Raw genomic sequence first — 15271 nt, forward strand, 5'->3', positions numbered from 1 at the left:
GTATCATGTCGACATATTGCCCAGCCTTCGGCCGGGAAACACTGGGTTTTCTGTGTGTGTGTGTGTGTGTGTGTGTGTGTGTGTGTGTGTGTGTGTGTGTGTGTGTGTGTGTGTGTGTGTGTGTGTGTGTGTGTGTGTGTGTGCAGCCTGATAATGTGTGTACACAGTTATGACTGCATAATCAAGGACCTCTCATAGTTGCAATGATTCAAAACCTTTGAAAAACCTATTTAATACCACAGTTGAATGCTAACTCCTCAGCTGGTTTGTTGCCAAGTCCGAACACTGAAGAAGTGGAGATTCACCTGGCGGAGATCTGCACTCCGCTGAGTGCACTCTTCTAGTTATACACTGAGGTTAGGTTAAAGTTGAATTTTACTTCAACTTGTGCAGTATTGCTTCAAAAATAAATACCCCTCGCCTTAAACACAATGCAATGCTGCACACCGTTTCTCTCCGGCAGAACAGTGAATTGGGTGGAGCCACTGGCTCCCGGACGTTTTTCCATTTATCCATCCATCCATCCATTATCTTAACTGCTTATCCTGCTCTCAGGGTCGCAGGGATGCTAGAGCCTTTTCCAGCAGTCATTGGGCGGCAGACGGGGAGACACCCTGGACAGGTCGCCAGGCCACCATTCATTTCACATATTGGAATTATTTTCTTTTAACAGTTGCTGCAATAATACTAAACAGAGAAACATGCGTGTCCCGGATGATTAAGCTGTACTATAGGATTATTTTATGGCCACTCATTACAAAGGTTTCAATTAAGTTTATGAGAAATCACCTTTTTAGTGTGTTTGATATGTCAACAAGTAAAGTAGCCGTGGGTGTCAACAGCCGCTACCACAGAGAATCACCACACCTTTGCAGAATAGGTTGAAGAAAGCATTAGAATGTATATTGATGCATTTCAGACTGGTCACAGCATAGTCCTTGTTGAACTGATTCAAATTACTGCTGAATTGTCTCATCCGAAGAAGACGTTAGGTAGCTACAAAGCTTCACCATTGCAGGCAACAGAATTTTAACCTACATGATCGTATGTTTCTTAAGTGCAATGCACATTAAGTCAAAAAGTCAAAGTCAAAGTATCTTAGTTGTCCCTTAAAGGGAAATTAGTTTGCAGCCAGTATATATACAAATATATATTACATTACATGCATACATTAGGTCTCATAGTTGACTAATGGTTTATACTTGTGATTCAACTAGGAGAGTCACAGCCATCCAGCTGTCAGAAGTTCTCAAACAGCCAGCTGCTACACATGTTTAGGGGGACATGTCTATGGGGACATGATAGAGGTTTTCCTTCTGGGCACCAAGGCCCCCTCATATAACTCCACCCAATTTTTTTGAGATTGCTTTTTTGTGGCATTTTCCACCTTTATTTGATAGTGATAGCAGAGAGAGACAGGAAAGGCAGGGGAGAGAGAGGGGATGACATGTAGCAAAGGGCACAGGCCCAGATTCGAACCCAGGCCACTGCTGTAAGGACTCAGCCTTACACACTCTGCCTGGTGAGCCACAGGGGGACCTCATTCCACCTGCTTCTGAGTTCCTCTGTAACGTCTTTATCCAAGGCAAAGGACTGAGCGATTCCAGACAAACTGAATACAGTTCAAAGAAGCTTAATAGCATTGAGGATTTCTCTATGTGTTTGTTTGTTTGTTTGTTTGTTTGTTTGTTTGTTTGTTTACACCCTTGAAGGTTGTTTACCAATGTTGATTATCGCATTTATTTTCAGGTCTCCTCCCCTAGCTGTGACTCCCAGGGGCTACACCCTGAAGAGGCCCCACCCTCCGAGCCGCAGAGCCCTGTCACACAGACAGGTGGGAGCACAGCGCGGCCTACTTCTTGTCTCACGCCTCTGCCCCTGGTGTCACGAGTGAAGACAGAACAGCCAGCCAGCCAACCGGAGGCAGCATCTCCTTACTCAGTGGTCTGTACCCCAGTGGCAAAGCGGCTGTGGGAGGGGGGCAGTAGCAAGGATGGTTGTGGGGCAGGTTTAGGGGGAGGGGGATCAAGGAAGGCTGCCCGCTTTTCCCATGAAGCTTTGCGGGGTAGCGCCATCCAGAACTCTGGAGCCCTGGGACTGGCCATGGCCATGGGCACCAGTGGATCCAGCTTGGTAGGCATGGTGGCTGGTGGGGGCCTAAGCAACAGTGGTGGCCCCAATGGAAGCTCTGCAGCAGGAGGTGTTGGGATGTCAGAGGGTGCCAGTCCCGGCACCATGAGTGCCTACGCCAGTGACTCGCCCATCAGCTACCACGATGAGGAAGAGGAGGAGGAAGGGACAGACGAAAGTGCTGAGGAGCAGTACAGGCAGATATGCAACATGTACACTATGTACAGCATGCTCAACGTGGGCACTGCAGGTACGGAAAGTGAGAAAGAGATGTGCATGTGAAGGGAGCAGAGTGGCAGCTGAATACGAAATCCTTTCCATGTGGAACAAGACTTTAATTGGATTTACTCACATTCAAATTTACTTTTATTTAAATTCAGTTATCTTTTGCCTGTCTGTTTAGCCCACCCACATTTTGAAAAAGCTTACAAAAAATTGGTTCAGATAAAGAGGACAGTCGTGATGGTGGTGTGTGTTGGGGGGGGGGGGCTGAAGGTGGCAGTGTTGTAGTAGAGCACCATGCCCCAGCTTTACCAAGTTTAATTGAACTCCAGCGTGTCACCTTTCTACTCAACCAAGCTTCCAAATTCATTTGTATCCCAACCATTCCAATTTCTGAAATCAGTCGTCCCAAAGTCCGTTTTGACTGGCCTGGAGCTGTAGCTCATACATATAGCTACATAAATGAGTGACGGATTAATAACTATTTCTCGAATCTTGGGTGGTGGTGCATGACTTCTGGGACGAGTGGCATTCTGCAACATGAGATTAAATAATATAATAGCTCGTCTGTAATGCCCTGAGATGTCTTGGGCTGCACCAGGCAGGAACCTGCGGTCGGTCTTCCTCGGTTCCTTCTTCATGTCCCCTGCAGCATTGGGGATGAAGAACTTGATATTTCTTGCCCCATCACCTTAAACTGCTGCTTCACTTTACTGGATTTCGGTATCATTTCGAGGTATTTTAGGGAAGTACCAACATATTCTCACTGCCACCATGACAAAAGGCTGCACAATTCTGGATTAAATGCAAATCCCAATATTGTTTGAGATCACAATTCAAGCGCATAATCCTTAGACACACATTCTTCTAAAAAAAAGTTTTATTTATTTATTTGTATATATTAAAATTATTAAAAATGTCTTGGTGAGGCTTCGGGTGATTCTATAAATGTATGATGTTTTCTAGTGGTGCTGCCACCACAAAACATTTTTCACATACATATGTATGTGCTTTTGACCGTCGTCAGTATCATAATCGAACATTTTCCACACAATTGGGAATGACAGGAGAGTCTTCCAAGACATTCTCTTGGAAACCACATGACTAGACGAAGCTGCAGCCTCACTAGCCATTACCTAACTTCAACCCTACACTTAACCACTAGCTAACGCTAGCCCTGAATTCAAACAGTGTCACTGTAGTTGTTTTACTACTACACAGAAATCAACTTTTGTGTATGCTTCCATATTTTCAAGTTGGGTTAGTTGCACACTGCTCACTGAGTATATAAATCAGCGGTCCTTGTGGGTCACATGATTTCCGAGAGAATGGCTATGGAGACTCCTCATCTGCTTGTTGTGTCTGCATGTTGTGGGCACAACAAATAATGGGGGCACTTGGCTTGATGCAGGGGTCATCCAGATGCTGATGCTTCAGAATCAGTGACAGGTATGAGTCAAATGCGATGAGATGAGTCATGCAGCCCTGTCGTGATGCTGCGATATCAACCTTAGTTGTGATTTGCCAAACATTTTCTGGGGTATTATAGTGTACCAGCTTCTGCGACTGCACGAGGGATGCAAAAGTGATATAGTGTAGGTAAGCAAGACCCACAATCAATCAAATCTACGTCAATTTTTCGTATTTCATTTTCTTGTTTACAGAATATGAGTTATACACTGCTTAATCCGGGAATATTCTTTCATCCCAGGATAGTCTCAAAAAGCATATTAAATCATCCCAGAGTCTCTTTTTGCGAGCCCCAGGATGACAGGACACAGTTCATTTTAAGCTTGTTAGCTCATATTAGGTTATTCTATGCACTGGATCCCACGTGTGTTACCTAGATCAAGAGGGTTCATCATGATGTGTGTTTTCCCCTGAAAGAAAGAGAAAGCATAGATTTTGTGTGTAATGCAGTCTCTCTTATGTTGAATTCACCAACCGGGCAACCAGTTCTACCACCCTTCAGATAAACGAACAAACTTTCAGCTTCGTAGATGTAAAGTCACTGACTTTGTTTCAATTTTTCTGCTCTGTAAAGAGGATGCTATGAGTTTCTGTTTTGTTTTGTGTTTTTTTTTTTGGGGGGGGGTGATTATATATTTAATTAATAGACATGGCTTAATGTTCTTTTTGGGGGGGGGAAACTGAATTTGAGCTGAGCTTTGAATGCTCATGAACAAAATAGCTTTGTTAAGTGTTGCAATGTAATTACTGTTCCTCATATCTTATAGTATGTGTGTCTGTCTAGTAGCTGGTGAGCGTGTGGAGGCCCTACCGGACCACATAGAGACACGGGGTCGGATGAGGGGCCGAGACCTAACATGTCTCCCCACAGAACTCATTACGCAGATAGGCAACCGCTGCCATCCCAAACTGTACGAGGAGGGAGATCCTGCTGAGAAGCTTGAGCTAGTCTCAGGTGTGTTGTGTTTATCGGTTTGTGTGTGACTGTGTTATTATTAAAACGTCCGTCCATACAAGACAGATACCAAAGTCTGGAAGGATCAGATAATGTCATGGACATTTTCAGGGTTCCGGCCCGATGTTTTTCAGAAACTTGGACCATGTAACCCCAATCTTTATACATGGCTGTAAACAGTAGTTGATTCTTCGGGTCAGTAAATGACTTTTACAAACTGTGTACCTTTTGTGTACATTAATGTAAAAAAAAGTTTTCTAATATGTGTGAATGTTGATGAAATGCAATGACTCATTCATATACTGCACTGCCTCCCGAGTAGCCCACAGTTCTGACATGTGTAGTAGAATACGTAGGTCACTTACTGTGTCTGTCTACATGACCTGAGAAGAGATGGCATTACCATGTCTGTCTACATGACCTGAGAAGAGATGTCATCACTATGTCTCTCTACATGACCTGAGAAGAGATGGCATTACCATGTCTGTCTACATGACCTGAGAAGAGATGGCATTACCATGTCTGTCTACATGACCTGAGAAGAGATGTCATCACTATGTCTCTACATGACCTGAGAAGAGATGTCATTACCATGTCTGTCTACATGACCTGAGAAGAGATGTCATCATGACATCTGTCTACATGACCAGAGAAGAGATGTCATCACTATGTCTTTCTACATGACCTGAGAAGAGATGTCAACACTATGTCTGTCTACATGACCTGAGAAGAGATGTCCTCACTATGTCTGTCTACATGACCTGAGAAGAGATGTCATCACTATGTCTGTCTACATCACCTGAGAAGAGATGTCATCACCATGTCTGTCTTCATTACCTGAGAAGAGATGTCATTACCATGTCTGTCTACATGACCTGAGAAGAGATGTCATCACTATGTCTGTCTACATCACCTGAGAGGAGATGTAATTACCATGTCTGTCTACATGACCTGAGAAGAGATGTCATCACTATGTCTGTCTACATGACCAGAGAAGAGATACCATCACTATGTCTGTCTACATGATCTGAGAAGAGATGTCAACACTATGTCTTTCTACATGACCAGAGAAGAGATGTCATCACTATGTCTGTCTACATGACCTGAGAAGAGATGTCATCACTATGTCTGTCTACATGACCTGAGAAGAGATGTCATCACCATGTCTGTCTACATGACTTGAGAAGAGATGTCAACACTGTCTTTCTACGTGACTTGAGAAGAGATGTCATCACCATGTCTGTCTACATGACCTGAGAAGAGATGTCATCACTATGTCTGTCTACATGACCTGAGAAGAGATGTCATCACTATGTCTGTCCACATGACCTGAGAAGAGATACCATCACGATGTCTGTCTACATGACCTGAGAAGAGATACCATCAAGATGTCTGTGTACATGACCTGAGAAGAGATACCATCATGATGTCTGTCTACATGACCTGAGAAGAGATGTCATCACGATGTCTGTCTACATGACCTGAGAAGAGTTGTCATCACCATGTCTGTCTACATGACCTGAGAAGAGATGTCATCACTATGTCTGTCTACGTGACCTGAGAAGAGATGTCATCACTATGTCTGTCTACATGACGTGAGAATAGATGTAATCACTATGTCTGTCTACATGACCTGAGAGGACATGTAATTACCACGTCTTTCTACATGACGTGAGAATAGATGTAATCGCTATGTCTGTCTACGTGACGTGAGAATAGATGTAATCTCTTCTATGTAATCACTACCTGAGAGGAGATGTAATTACTACGTCTTTCTACATGACCAGAGAAGAGATGTCATCACTATATCTGTCTACGTGACCTGAGAAGAGTTGTCATTACCATGTCTGTCTACATGACCTGAGAAGAGATACCATCACTATGTCTGTCTACATGACCTGAGAAGAGATGTCATCACTATGTCTGTCTACATGACCTAAGAAGAGATGTCATCATGATGTCTGTCTACATGACCAGAGAAGAGATGTCATCACTCTGTCTGTCTACATGACCTGAGAAGAGATGTCATTACCACGTCTGTCTACATGACCTGAGAAGAGATGTCATCACTATCTCTGTCTACATGACCTGAGAAGAGATGTCATCACCATGTCTGTCTACATGACCTGAGAAGAGATGTCATCACTGTTTGTCTACCTGACATGAGAAGAGATGTCATCACTATGTCTGTGTACATGACCTGAGAGGAGATGTCATCACTATATCTGTCTACATGCAATGAGAGGAGATGTCATCACTATGTCTGTCTACATGACCTGAGAAGAGATGTCATCACTATGTCTGTGTACATGACCTGAGAAGAGATACCATCACTATGTCTGTCTACATGCAATGAGAGGAGATGTCATCACTATGTCTGTCTACATGACCTGAGAAAAGATGTCATTACTATGTCTGTCTACCTGACCTGAGAAGAGATGTCATCACTATGTTTGTCTACATGACCTGAAAAGTGATTTCATCACTATGTCTGTCTACATGACCTGAGAAGAGATGTCATCATTATGTCTGTCTACATGACCTGGCAAGAGATGTCATCAATACGTCTGTCTACATGACCTGAGAAGAAATATCATCACTATGTCTGTCTACGTGACCTGAGGAGAGATGTCATTACCATGTCTGTCTACATGACCTGAGAAGAGATGTCATCACTGTCTGTCTATCTGACCTGAGAAGAGATGTCATCACTATGTCTGTCTATATGACCTGAGAAGAGATGTCATTACCATGTCTGTCTACATGACCTGAGAAGAGATGTCATCACTATGTCTGTCTACATGACCTGAGAAGAGATTTCATCACCATGTCTTTCTGCATGACCTGAGAAGAGATGTCATCACTGTCTGTCTACCTGACCTGAGAGGAGATGTCATCACTATGTTTGTTTACATTACCTGAGAAGAGATGTCATCACCATGTCTGTCTACCTGACCTGAGAAGAGATGTCATCACTGTGTCTGTCTACATGACCTGAGAAGAGATGTCTTCACTATGTCTGTCTACATGACCTGGCAAGAGATGTCATCAATACGTCTTTCTACATGACCTGAGAAGAAATATCATCACTATGTCTGTCTACGTGACCAGAGAAGAGATACCATCACCATGTCTGTCTACATGACCTGAGAAGAGATGTCATTACCATGTCTGTCTACATGACCTGAGAAGAGATGTCATCACTATGTCTGTCTACATGACCTGAGAAGAGATGTCATCACTCTGTCTGTCTACATGACCTGAGAATAGATGTCATCACCATGTCTTTCTGCATGACCTGAGAAGAGATGTCATCACTGTCTGTCTACCTGACCTGAGAAGAGATGTCATCACTATGTTTGTTTACATGAGCTGAGAAGAGATGTCATCACCATGTCTGTCTACCTGACCTGAGAAGAGATGTCATCACTGTGTCTGTCTACATGACCTGAGAAGAGATGTCTTCACTATGTCTGTCTACATGACCTGAGAAGAGATGTCTTCAATGAGCTGAGAAGAGATGTCATCACCATGTCTGTCTACATGACCTGAGAAGAGATGTCAACCATGTGTCTTTTTTTACATGACCTGGGAAGTAATGTCATCACTATGTCTGTCTACATGATCTGAGAAGAAATGTCATCACTATGTCTGTCTACATGAGCTGAGAAGAGATCTCGTTTATGGCTTCTACAGGTCCCACAGCTCTTGGACTTACAGCTGACCACCTATAAAGAAAGAAGGAAAACAGAAGAATAAATTGCATTGTTCTGTGAATACAGATTTATCAGTGCATGTGTGGATTACTGATATGTGTGTTCTACCATTAGGTACTTCTGTGTACATATCTCGAGCCCAGCTGATGAACTGTCATGTGAGCGCGGGGACCAGACACAAGGTGCTGCTGAGGAGGCTGCTGGCTGCCTTCTTTGACAGGTCAGTCAGTATTTGTATTTACCAGCCTGTTCAAGCTCAAAGTTAGTAGTGCTTTTGGTTTTTATAGAAAATGTTATTTGACCTTAAAGTGTGCAACTCACAGAAGACAGTTCACATGTTCTATGAGCCACAACTGTGTTTTGTAATTGCTTGTGGACATTTTCTTTGTTAAAGGAGTATGCCACTCTATTTGTTTTCACCAGGTTTTATTTGTCATTCTGTCTTTGTCACTCTTTCTGCATGTGGATTTTTGTCCCATTTGTTGAGCATATTTAATAGTCCTTAATACACAGAAAACAGTCCACATTGGTGACATGATTTGCAACGGTAGAATTGAGACTTGTGTTGTATTATTGCTTGTGCACCATTTGATGAGTACATCAACTTATTTGTGTGTGTAGCATATTCTATGTACAAATATGTCACTCTTATTTTGCATCTGGATTTTTGCCCCATTTGATGTGCAGCTTGGTGTTAAAAAAATCAAATGCCATGAGTGGGAAACACAAGCAGGTGGTGGTGTGTGAACTGCCAGTTTTTTCCTCAGTTGCTGCAGCTCGGTATCCTTGCAAAGCCAGCCCAGACACTTTGCTTCACTCATTGTAGATCGTACAACACTTAGGATGCTGTACTTTAACGATCTAAGCACGTGGTCTAACATGCATGGCGGAGGTCAATTTGGGGCGTGTCCAAATTCACTTTTGCTAGTTTAATGGCGGATATTCTGAGCACAAAGTAAGACAGATGGTTCAAAGGTGTTGTACTTAGTGTCTTAATTAATCATAGTTGTGTTTTGGGCATAAAATGAAATGAGCCAATCAGAGTGTCATCTCCCATTCCCTTGAAGAGCCAGCTGTGCTTGCACCTTGGCGGGTTGCTAGTATAATGGCAGATTTGCCAAGTAGTAGCTCATTGTCCTCACTATGAAGTGAAGTGAATAACTTCATTTCTGTGCACTGAAGTCTGTGAAACGCGAATATAAATCAGTGCCGATGTCCAGGTCCTGCAGATTTAATCTGTCGGGAAGAACTCATTGCCTACTCAAACTGTGTCCTCCTTCATTTTCTTCCTTTTCCAGCAGGTTTTCCACTTGCTCAAACCAAAAAGCCATGTTAACCTTTTTTTTATGGCAGACATTACACCTACTTGGTGTTAGGTGTTTTAAGATATGACTTAAGTCTACATTGCATGTATGTGACTTGGTACAATGGTATAACTTGTAGTTGTTCCTAAACGATTCATGTTTGAACTAGGTAAACTTACTAAGGCTCTGCTGGTGCAGCAGCTACAGGGCTCCCTCCATCTGACAGCTCAGATGCTCCCCCCGTCTGACAGCTCAGATGCTTGCAGGTTGAGTGTAACTGCATGGCGCATGTAAATTAAGGGACTTGTCTTATTCAGTGTGTTTCAGGCAGTCTTTTGTGTGGTGCTTGTCAGACCTGTTGATTTCGCGATGATGATGAAAATACGATTTACTGGTCAGCACTACTATGACTGCACATTGTAAAGTGCAAAAAAATGGCTCTGTTCAGATTGTTCACCCTGTAAAGCATCAGGAAATCCCCGCACAGCAGGCGCGGACTGGCCATTGGAAAGTTTGGGAATTTTGCCGGTGGGCCAGTCTTGTGAGGGCCAGTCTTTGTTTCCCAACCCTGGTATTATATATTCAACAGGTCATCTTAGTCACCGCGCCACGGTGTGTGCAATCCATAATAGCAGGTAGCAATGCCATCACAACAGAAAGTATCTAGTACTTGTTAAAAGTATCTGGGACTCGTTACTGAAACCTCCTCCTCCTCCTCATCATCATCATCATCATAATAATGGTGGCACAGTGGCGCAGTGGTCAGCGCAGTCGCCTCACAGGAGGAAGGTCTTGGGTTCGAGCCCTAGTGTAGTCCAACCTTTGGGGTCGTCCTCTGTGTGGAGTTTGCAAGTTCTCACCGTGTCTGTGTGGGGTTCCTCCGGGTGCTCCGGTTTCCTCCCACAGTCCAAACACATGTAGGTCAGGTGACTCGGCCATACTACATTGTCCCTAGGTGTGACTGTGTGTGTGTGTGTGTGTGCGTGTGTGTGTGTGTGTGTGTGTGTGTCGGCCCTGTGTGATGGCCTGGCGGCCAGTCCAGGGTGTCTCCTCGTCTGCCGCCCAATGGCTGCTGGGATAGGCTCCAGCATCCCCGCGACCCTGAGAGCAGGACAAGCGGTCTGGATAATGGATGGATGGATGGATAATAATAAGACAACACTACATCACAATACGTACGTGTCAGAGGACACGTTTTTGCGAGAGCGAAATACGTGTATATGGACACGTATTAGTTGCCACTGGGGCCGCAATCCCGTCTTCTGGCCACTGGGGGGCGCAATCCTGTCTTCTAGGTCTAGGCAGAGCTGTATCGGTCGGGATTCACCACAATTTCTCCACCACACAAGGTAATGTTACATCTAATACATATTTAAGTAAAATGTTAATTTAGACATCCTTTTTATAGAATTGGCTGTTGCCCCATAGCTAGATTTGCGCACCATTTTACCGGATTACAAACTCATCATTACCAGACTCCGATTGTTTTTCGGTAAATCGCATGCAAAATTGTGGGGACTAATTTATTGAGATTGCATTGACACTTCGTTTATTTAGCTTACATTTATTCAATTTAAATATAGTATCCACTCGCATATAACGTTAATATGACATGCACACGCATCATTAGGCTAATTTACCTAGGCTATGAAGATAGCAAATTTAGCTATGACTCACATATTAAGAACATTCGCTTCGCTTCGCATCGCTCCGCCATCTTTGTTCAATATTTTTGACATTCTATTGCGTCATGACCATGGTCATGACAGACCTAGTAGGCTACAGGGCGCCCCTAGCGGCATCACGTGTCAATGAACACGTATAAGTGACTTGCAGAAGCGTGTCCATAAACACGTAAAGAGGAGGCGACCGGTCTGTAATAATAATGTTAGATTTTTATAGATTGCTTTTCAGAGTACTCAAAGAAATGTTACATAAGTTAAAATTAACATAAAAGCAACACACCGAAATGATAAAACACACAACATTAATCACACATTAAAAACAATTCTGAAAAGTTGAGTTTTGATAATAATGTGAACGTGGACAGATTGGTGCAGTCTCTGATGTGTCTGGGGAGAGAGTTCCAGAGGGAGGGGGTGGCTATGGAGAGGGTTCTGTTGCCCCAGGTCCAGTGCTTGGTCCTGTGCACTGGAGACAAGAGGTTGGCATCGCAGGAGTATGGCAGCGGAGCCGGTCAGTGAGGTAGGAGGGGGCTTGGTTATGTAGGGCTTTGTGAGTAAGGAGAAGGACTTTGAATTTGAAACATGGATAGAAAGAGAAAACCCCTGGGGACCTCTGGGTAGCAGAGCGGTCTATTCCGTTGCCTATCAACACAATGATCGCTGGTTCGAATCCCCGTGTTACCTCTGGCTTGGTCGGGGATCCCTACAGACACAATTGGCCGTGTCTGCGGTTGGGAAGCTGGATGTGGGTGTGTGTCCTGGTTGCTGCCCTAGCGCCTCCTCTGGTCAATCGTGGCACCTGCTCGGGGGAGGGGGGGAACTGGGGGGAATAGCGTGATCCTCCCACACACTACTTACCCCTCGCAAAACTCCTCTGTCAGGTGAAAGAAACAGTTGGCAACTCCACATGTATGGGAGGAGGCATGAGGTAGTCTGCAGCCCTCCTCTGACTGGCAGTGGAGAAAGCTGCATTACAGAGAAGGTGTGCTAAAAAAAGAAAAAGGCTTTGCTGGCTGACGCTGCAAAGTGTGTTAAGATAATGGATTTATTCAAACAGTCTGCAGGTGATGATGAGGACAGTGGCGAAGAGGCAGAAACATCAAAGAGCAGGGAGCAGGTGCTTGGTCATGCTTACAGGATTGAAGATGAACCAACCTTATTGGTCTGGGTTGAGAGAAATGGTCTGGGTTATGAGAAATGGTCTGATTAAGAGAAATGGTCTGGTTAAGAGAAATGTTCTGGTTAAAAGAAATGGTCTGGTTAAGAGAAATGGTCTGGGTTGAGAGAAATGGTCTGTTTAAAAGAAATGGTCTAGGTTGAGAGAAATGGTCTGGGTTGAGAGAAATGGTCTGGTTGAGAGAAATGGTCTGGGTTGAGAGAAATGGTCTGGTTAAGAGAAATGGTCTGGGTTGAGAGAAATGGTCTGGTTAAGAGGAATGGTCTGGGTTGAGAGAAATGGTCTGGTTGAGAGAAATGGTCTGGGTTGAGAGAAATTGTCTGGTTAAGAGAAATGGTCTGGGTTGAGAGAAATGGTCTGGTTAAGAGAAATGGTCTGGTTAAGAGAAATTGTCTGGGTTGAGAGAACTGGTCTGGTTAAGAGAAGTGGTCTAGGTTGAGAGAAATGGTCTGGGTTGAGAGAAATGGTCTGGGTTTAGAGAAATGGTCTAGATTAAGAGAAATGGTCTGGCTAAGATAAATAGTCTGGGTTGAGAGAAATGGTCTGGTTAAGAGAAATGGTCTGGGTTGAGAGAAATGGTCTGGTTAAGAGAAATGGTCTGGGTTGAGAGAAATGGTCTGGTTAAGAGAAATGGTCTGGGTTGAGAGAAATGGTCTGGTTAAGAGAAATGGTCTGGGTTAAGAGAAATGGTCTGGGTTGAGAGAAATGGTCTGGGTTGAGAGAAATGGTCTGGTTAAGAGAAATGGTCTGGTTAAGAGAAATTGTCTGGGTTGAGAGAACTGGTCTGGTTAAGAGAAATGGTCTAGGTTTAGAGAAATGGTCTGGGTTGAGAGAAATGGTCTGGGTTTAGAGAAATGGTCTAGATTAAGAGAAATGGTCTGGCTAAGAGAAATAGTCTGGGTTGAGAGAAATGGTCTGGTTAAGAGAAATGGTCTGGGCTGAGAGAAATGGTGTGGGTTGAGAGAAATGGTTGGATTGAGAGAAATGGTTGGATTGAGAGAAATGGTTGGATTGAGAGAAATGGTTTGGTTAAGAGAAATGGTCTGGGTTGCGAGAAATGGTCTAGGTTAAGAGAAATGGTCTGGGTTAAGAGAAATGGTCTGGGTTAAGAGAAATGGTCTGGGCTGAGAGAAATGGTCTGGGTTGAGAGAAATGGTCTGGGCTGAGAGAAATGGTCTGGTTAAGAGAAATGGTCTGGGCTGAGAGAAATGGTCTGGGTTGAGAGAAATGGTCTGGTTAAGAGAAATGGTCTGGGTTGAGAGAAATGGTCTGGTTAAGAGAAATGGTCTGGTTAAAAGAAATGGTCTGGGTTGAGAAAAATGGTCTGGGTTGAGAGAAATGGTCTGGATTGAGAGAAATGGTCTGGGTTGAGAGAAATGGTCTGGTTAAGAGAAATGATCTGGGTTAAGAGAAATGATCTGGTTAAGAGAAATGGTCTGGTTAAGAGAAATTGTCTGGGTTGAGAGAAATGGGCTGGTTAAGAGAAATGGTCTGGGCTGAGAAAAATGTCTGGGTTGACAGAAATGGTCTGGTTAAGAGAAATGGTCTGCTTAAGAGAAATGGTCTGGTTAAGAGAAATGGTCTGGTTAAGAGAAATGGTCTGGGTTGAGAGAAATGGTCTGGGCTGAGAGAAATGGTCTGGTTAAGAGAAATGGTCTGGGCTGAGAGAAATGGTCTGGGCTGAGAGAAATGGTCTGGTTAAGAGAAATGGTCTGGGTTGAGAGAAATGGTCTGGTTAAGAGTAATGGTCTGGTTAAGAGAAATGGTCTGGGTTGAGAGAAATGGTCTGGTTAAGAGTAATGGTCTGGGTTTAGAGAAATGGTCTGGGTTGAGAGAAATGGTCTGGTTAAGAGAAATGGTCTTCTTAAGAGAAATGATCTGGTTAAGAGAAATGATCTGGGTTGAGAGAAATGGTCTGGTTAAGAGAAATGGTCTGGGTTGAGAGAAATGGTCTGGTTAAGAGAAATGGTCTGGGTTGAGAGAAATGGTCTGGTTAAGAGAAATGGTCTGCTTAAGAGAAATGGTCTGGTTAAGAGAAATGATCTGGGTTGAGAGAAATGATCTGGGTTGAGAGAAATGATCTGGGTTGAGAGAAATGGTCTGGTTAAGAGAAATGGTCTGGGTTGAGAGAAATGGTCTGGGTTGAGAGAAATGGTCTGGTTAAGAGAAATGGTCTGCTGAAGAGAAATGGTCTGGTTAAGAGGAATGATCTGGGTTGAGAGAAATGGTCTGGGTTGAGAGAAATGGTCTGGTTAAGAGCTCAGAAACAACATGAAACATACGTCCATGAAAGACTCAAATAAAATTTGATCGAAACATAAACAATTCCTTAACTAAATAAGAGCAGGTGTGCAAAGCAGCATTAAAGTTAGTGACATGGTATCTGGGTGACGTGGCTGTATATTCCATTGCCTACCAACACAAGGATCGCCAGTTCAAATCACCGTATTACCTCCAGCTTGGTCAAGTGTCTCTTCAGACACAATTGGCCATGTCCTTGGGTGGGAAGCCAGATATGGGTATGTGTCCTGGTTGCTGCACTAGCGCCTCCTCTGGTTGGTCGGGGCACCTGTTCGGGGGGGGAGGGGGAATAGCATGATTCTCCCACATGC

General features: G+C 43.8%; 1 protein-coding gene across 1 annotated transcript in view; it reads left to right on the forward strand.

The window, feature by feature from the left end:
- The window catches only part of LOC130119949 (nucleus accumbens-associated protein 1), a 102315-nt gene that overhangs the window by 64535 nt on the left and 22509 nt on the right, over positions 1 to 15271 (forward strand). The window contains exons 4-6 of the mRNA XM_056288553.1: positions 1750 to 2380; positions 4610 to 4777; positions 8608 to 8713. Of these exons, the coding sequence (XP_056144528.1) occupies positions 1750 to 2380; positions 4610 to 4777; positions 8608 to 8713 (905 nt within the window). The remainder of the gene's footprint in view (positions 1 to 1749; positions 2381 to 4609; positions 4778 to 8607; positions 8714 to 15271) is intronic.

Source organism: Lampris incognitus, chromosome 10 (assembly GCF_029633865.1).
Source record: "Lampris incognitus isolate fLamInc1 chromosome 10, fLamInc1.hap2, whole genome shotgun sequence".
Lineage (NCBI taxonomy): Eukaryota > Metazoa > Chordata > Actinopteri > Lampriformes > Lampridae > Lampris > Lampris incognitus.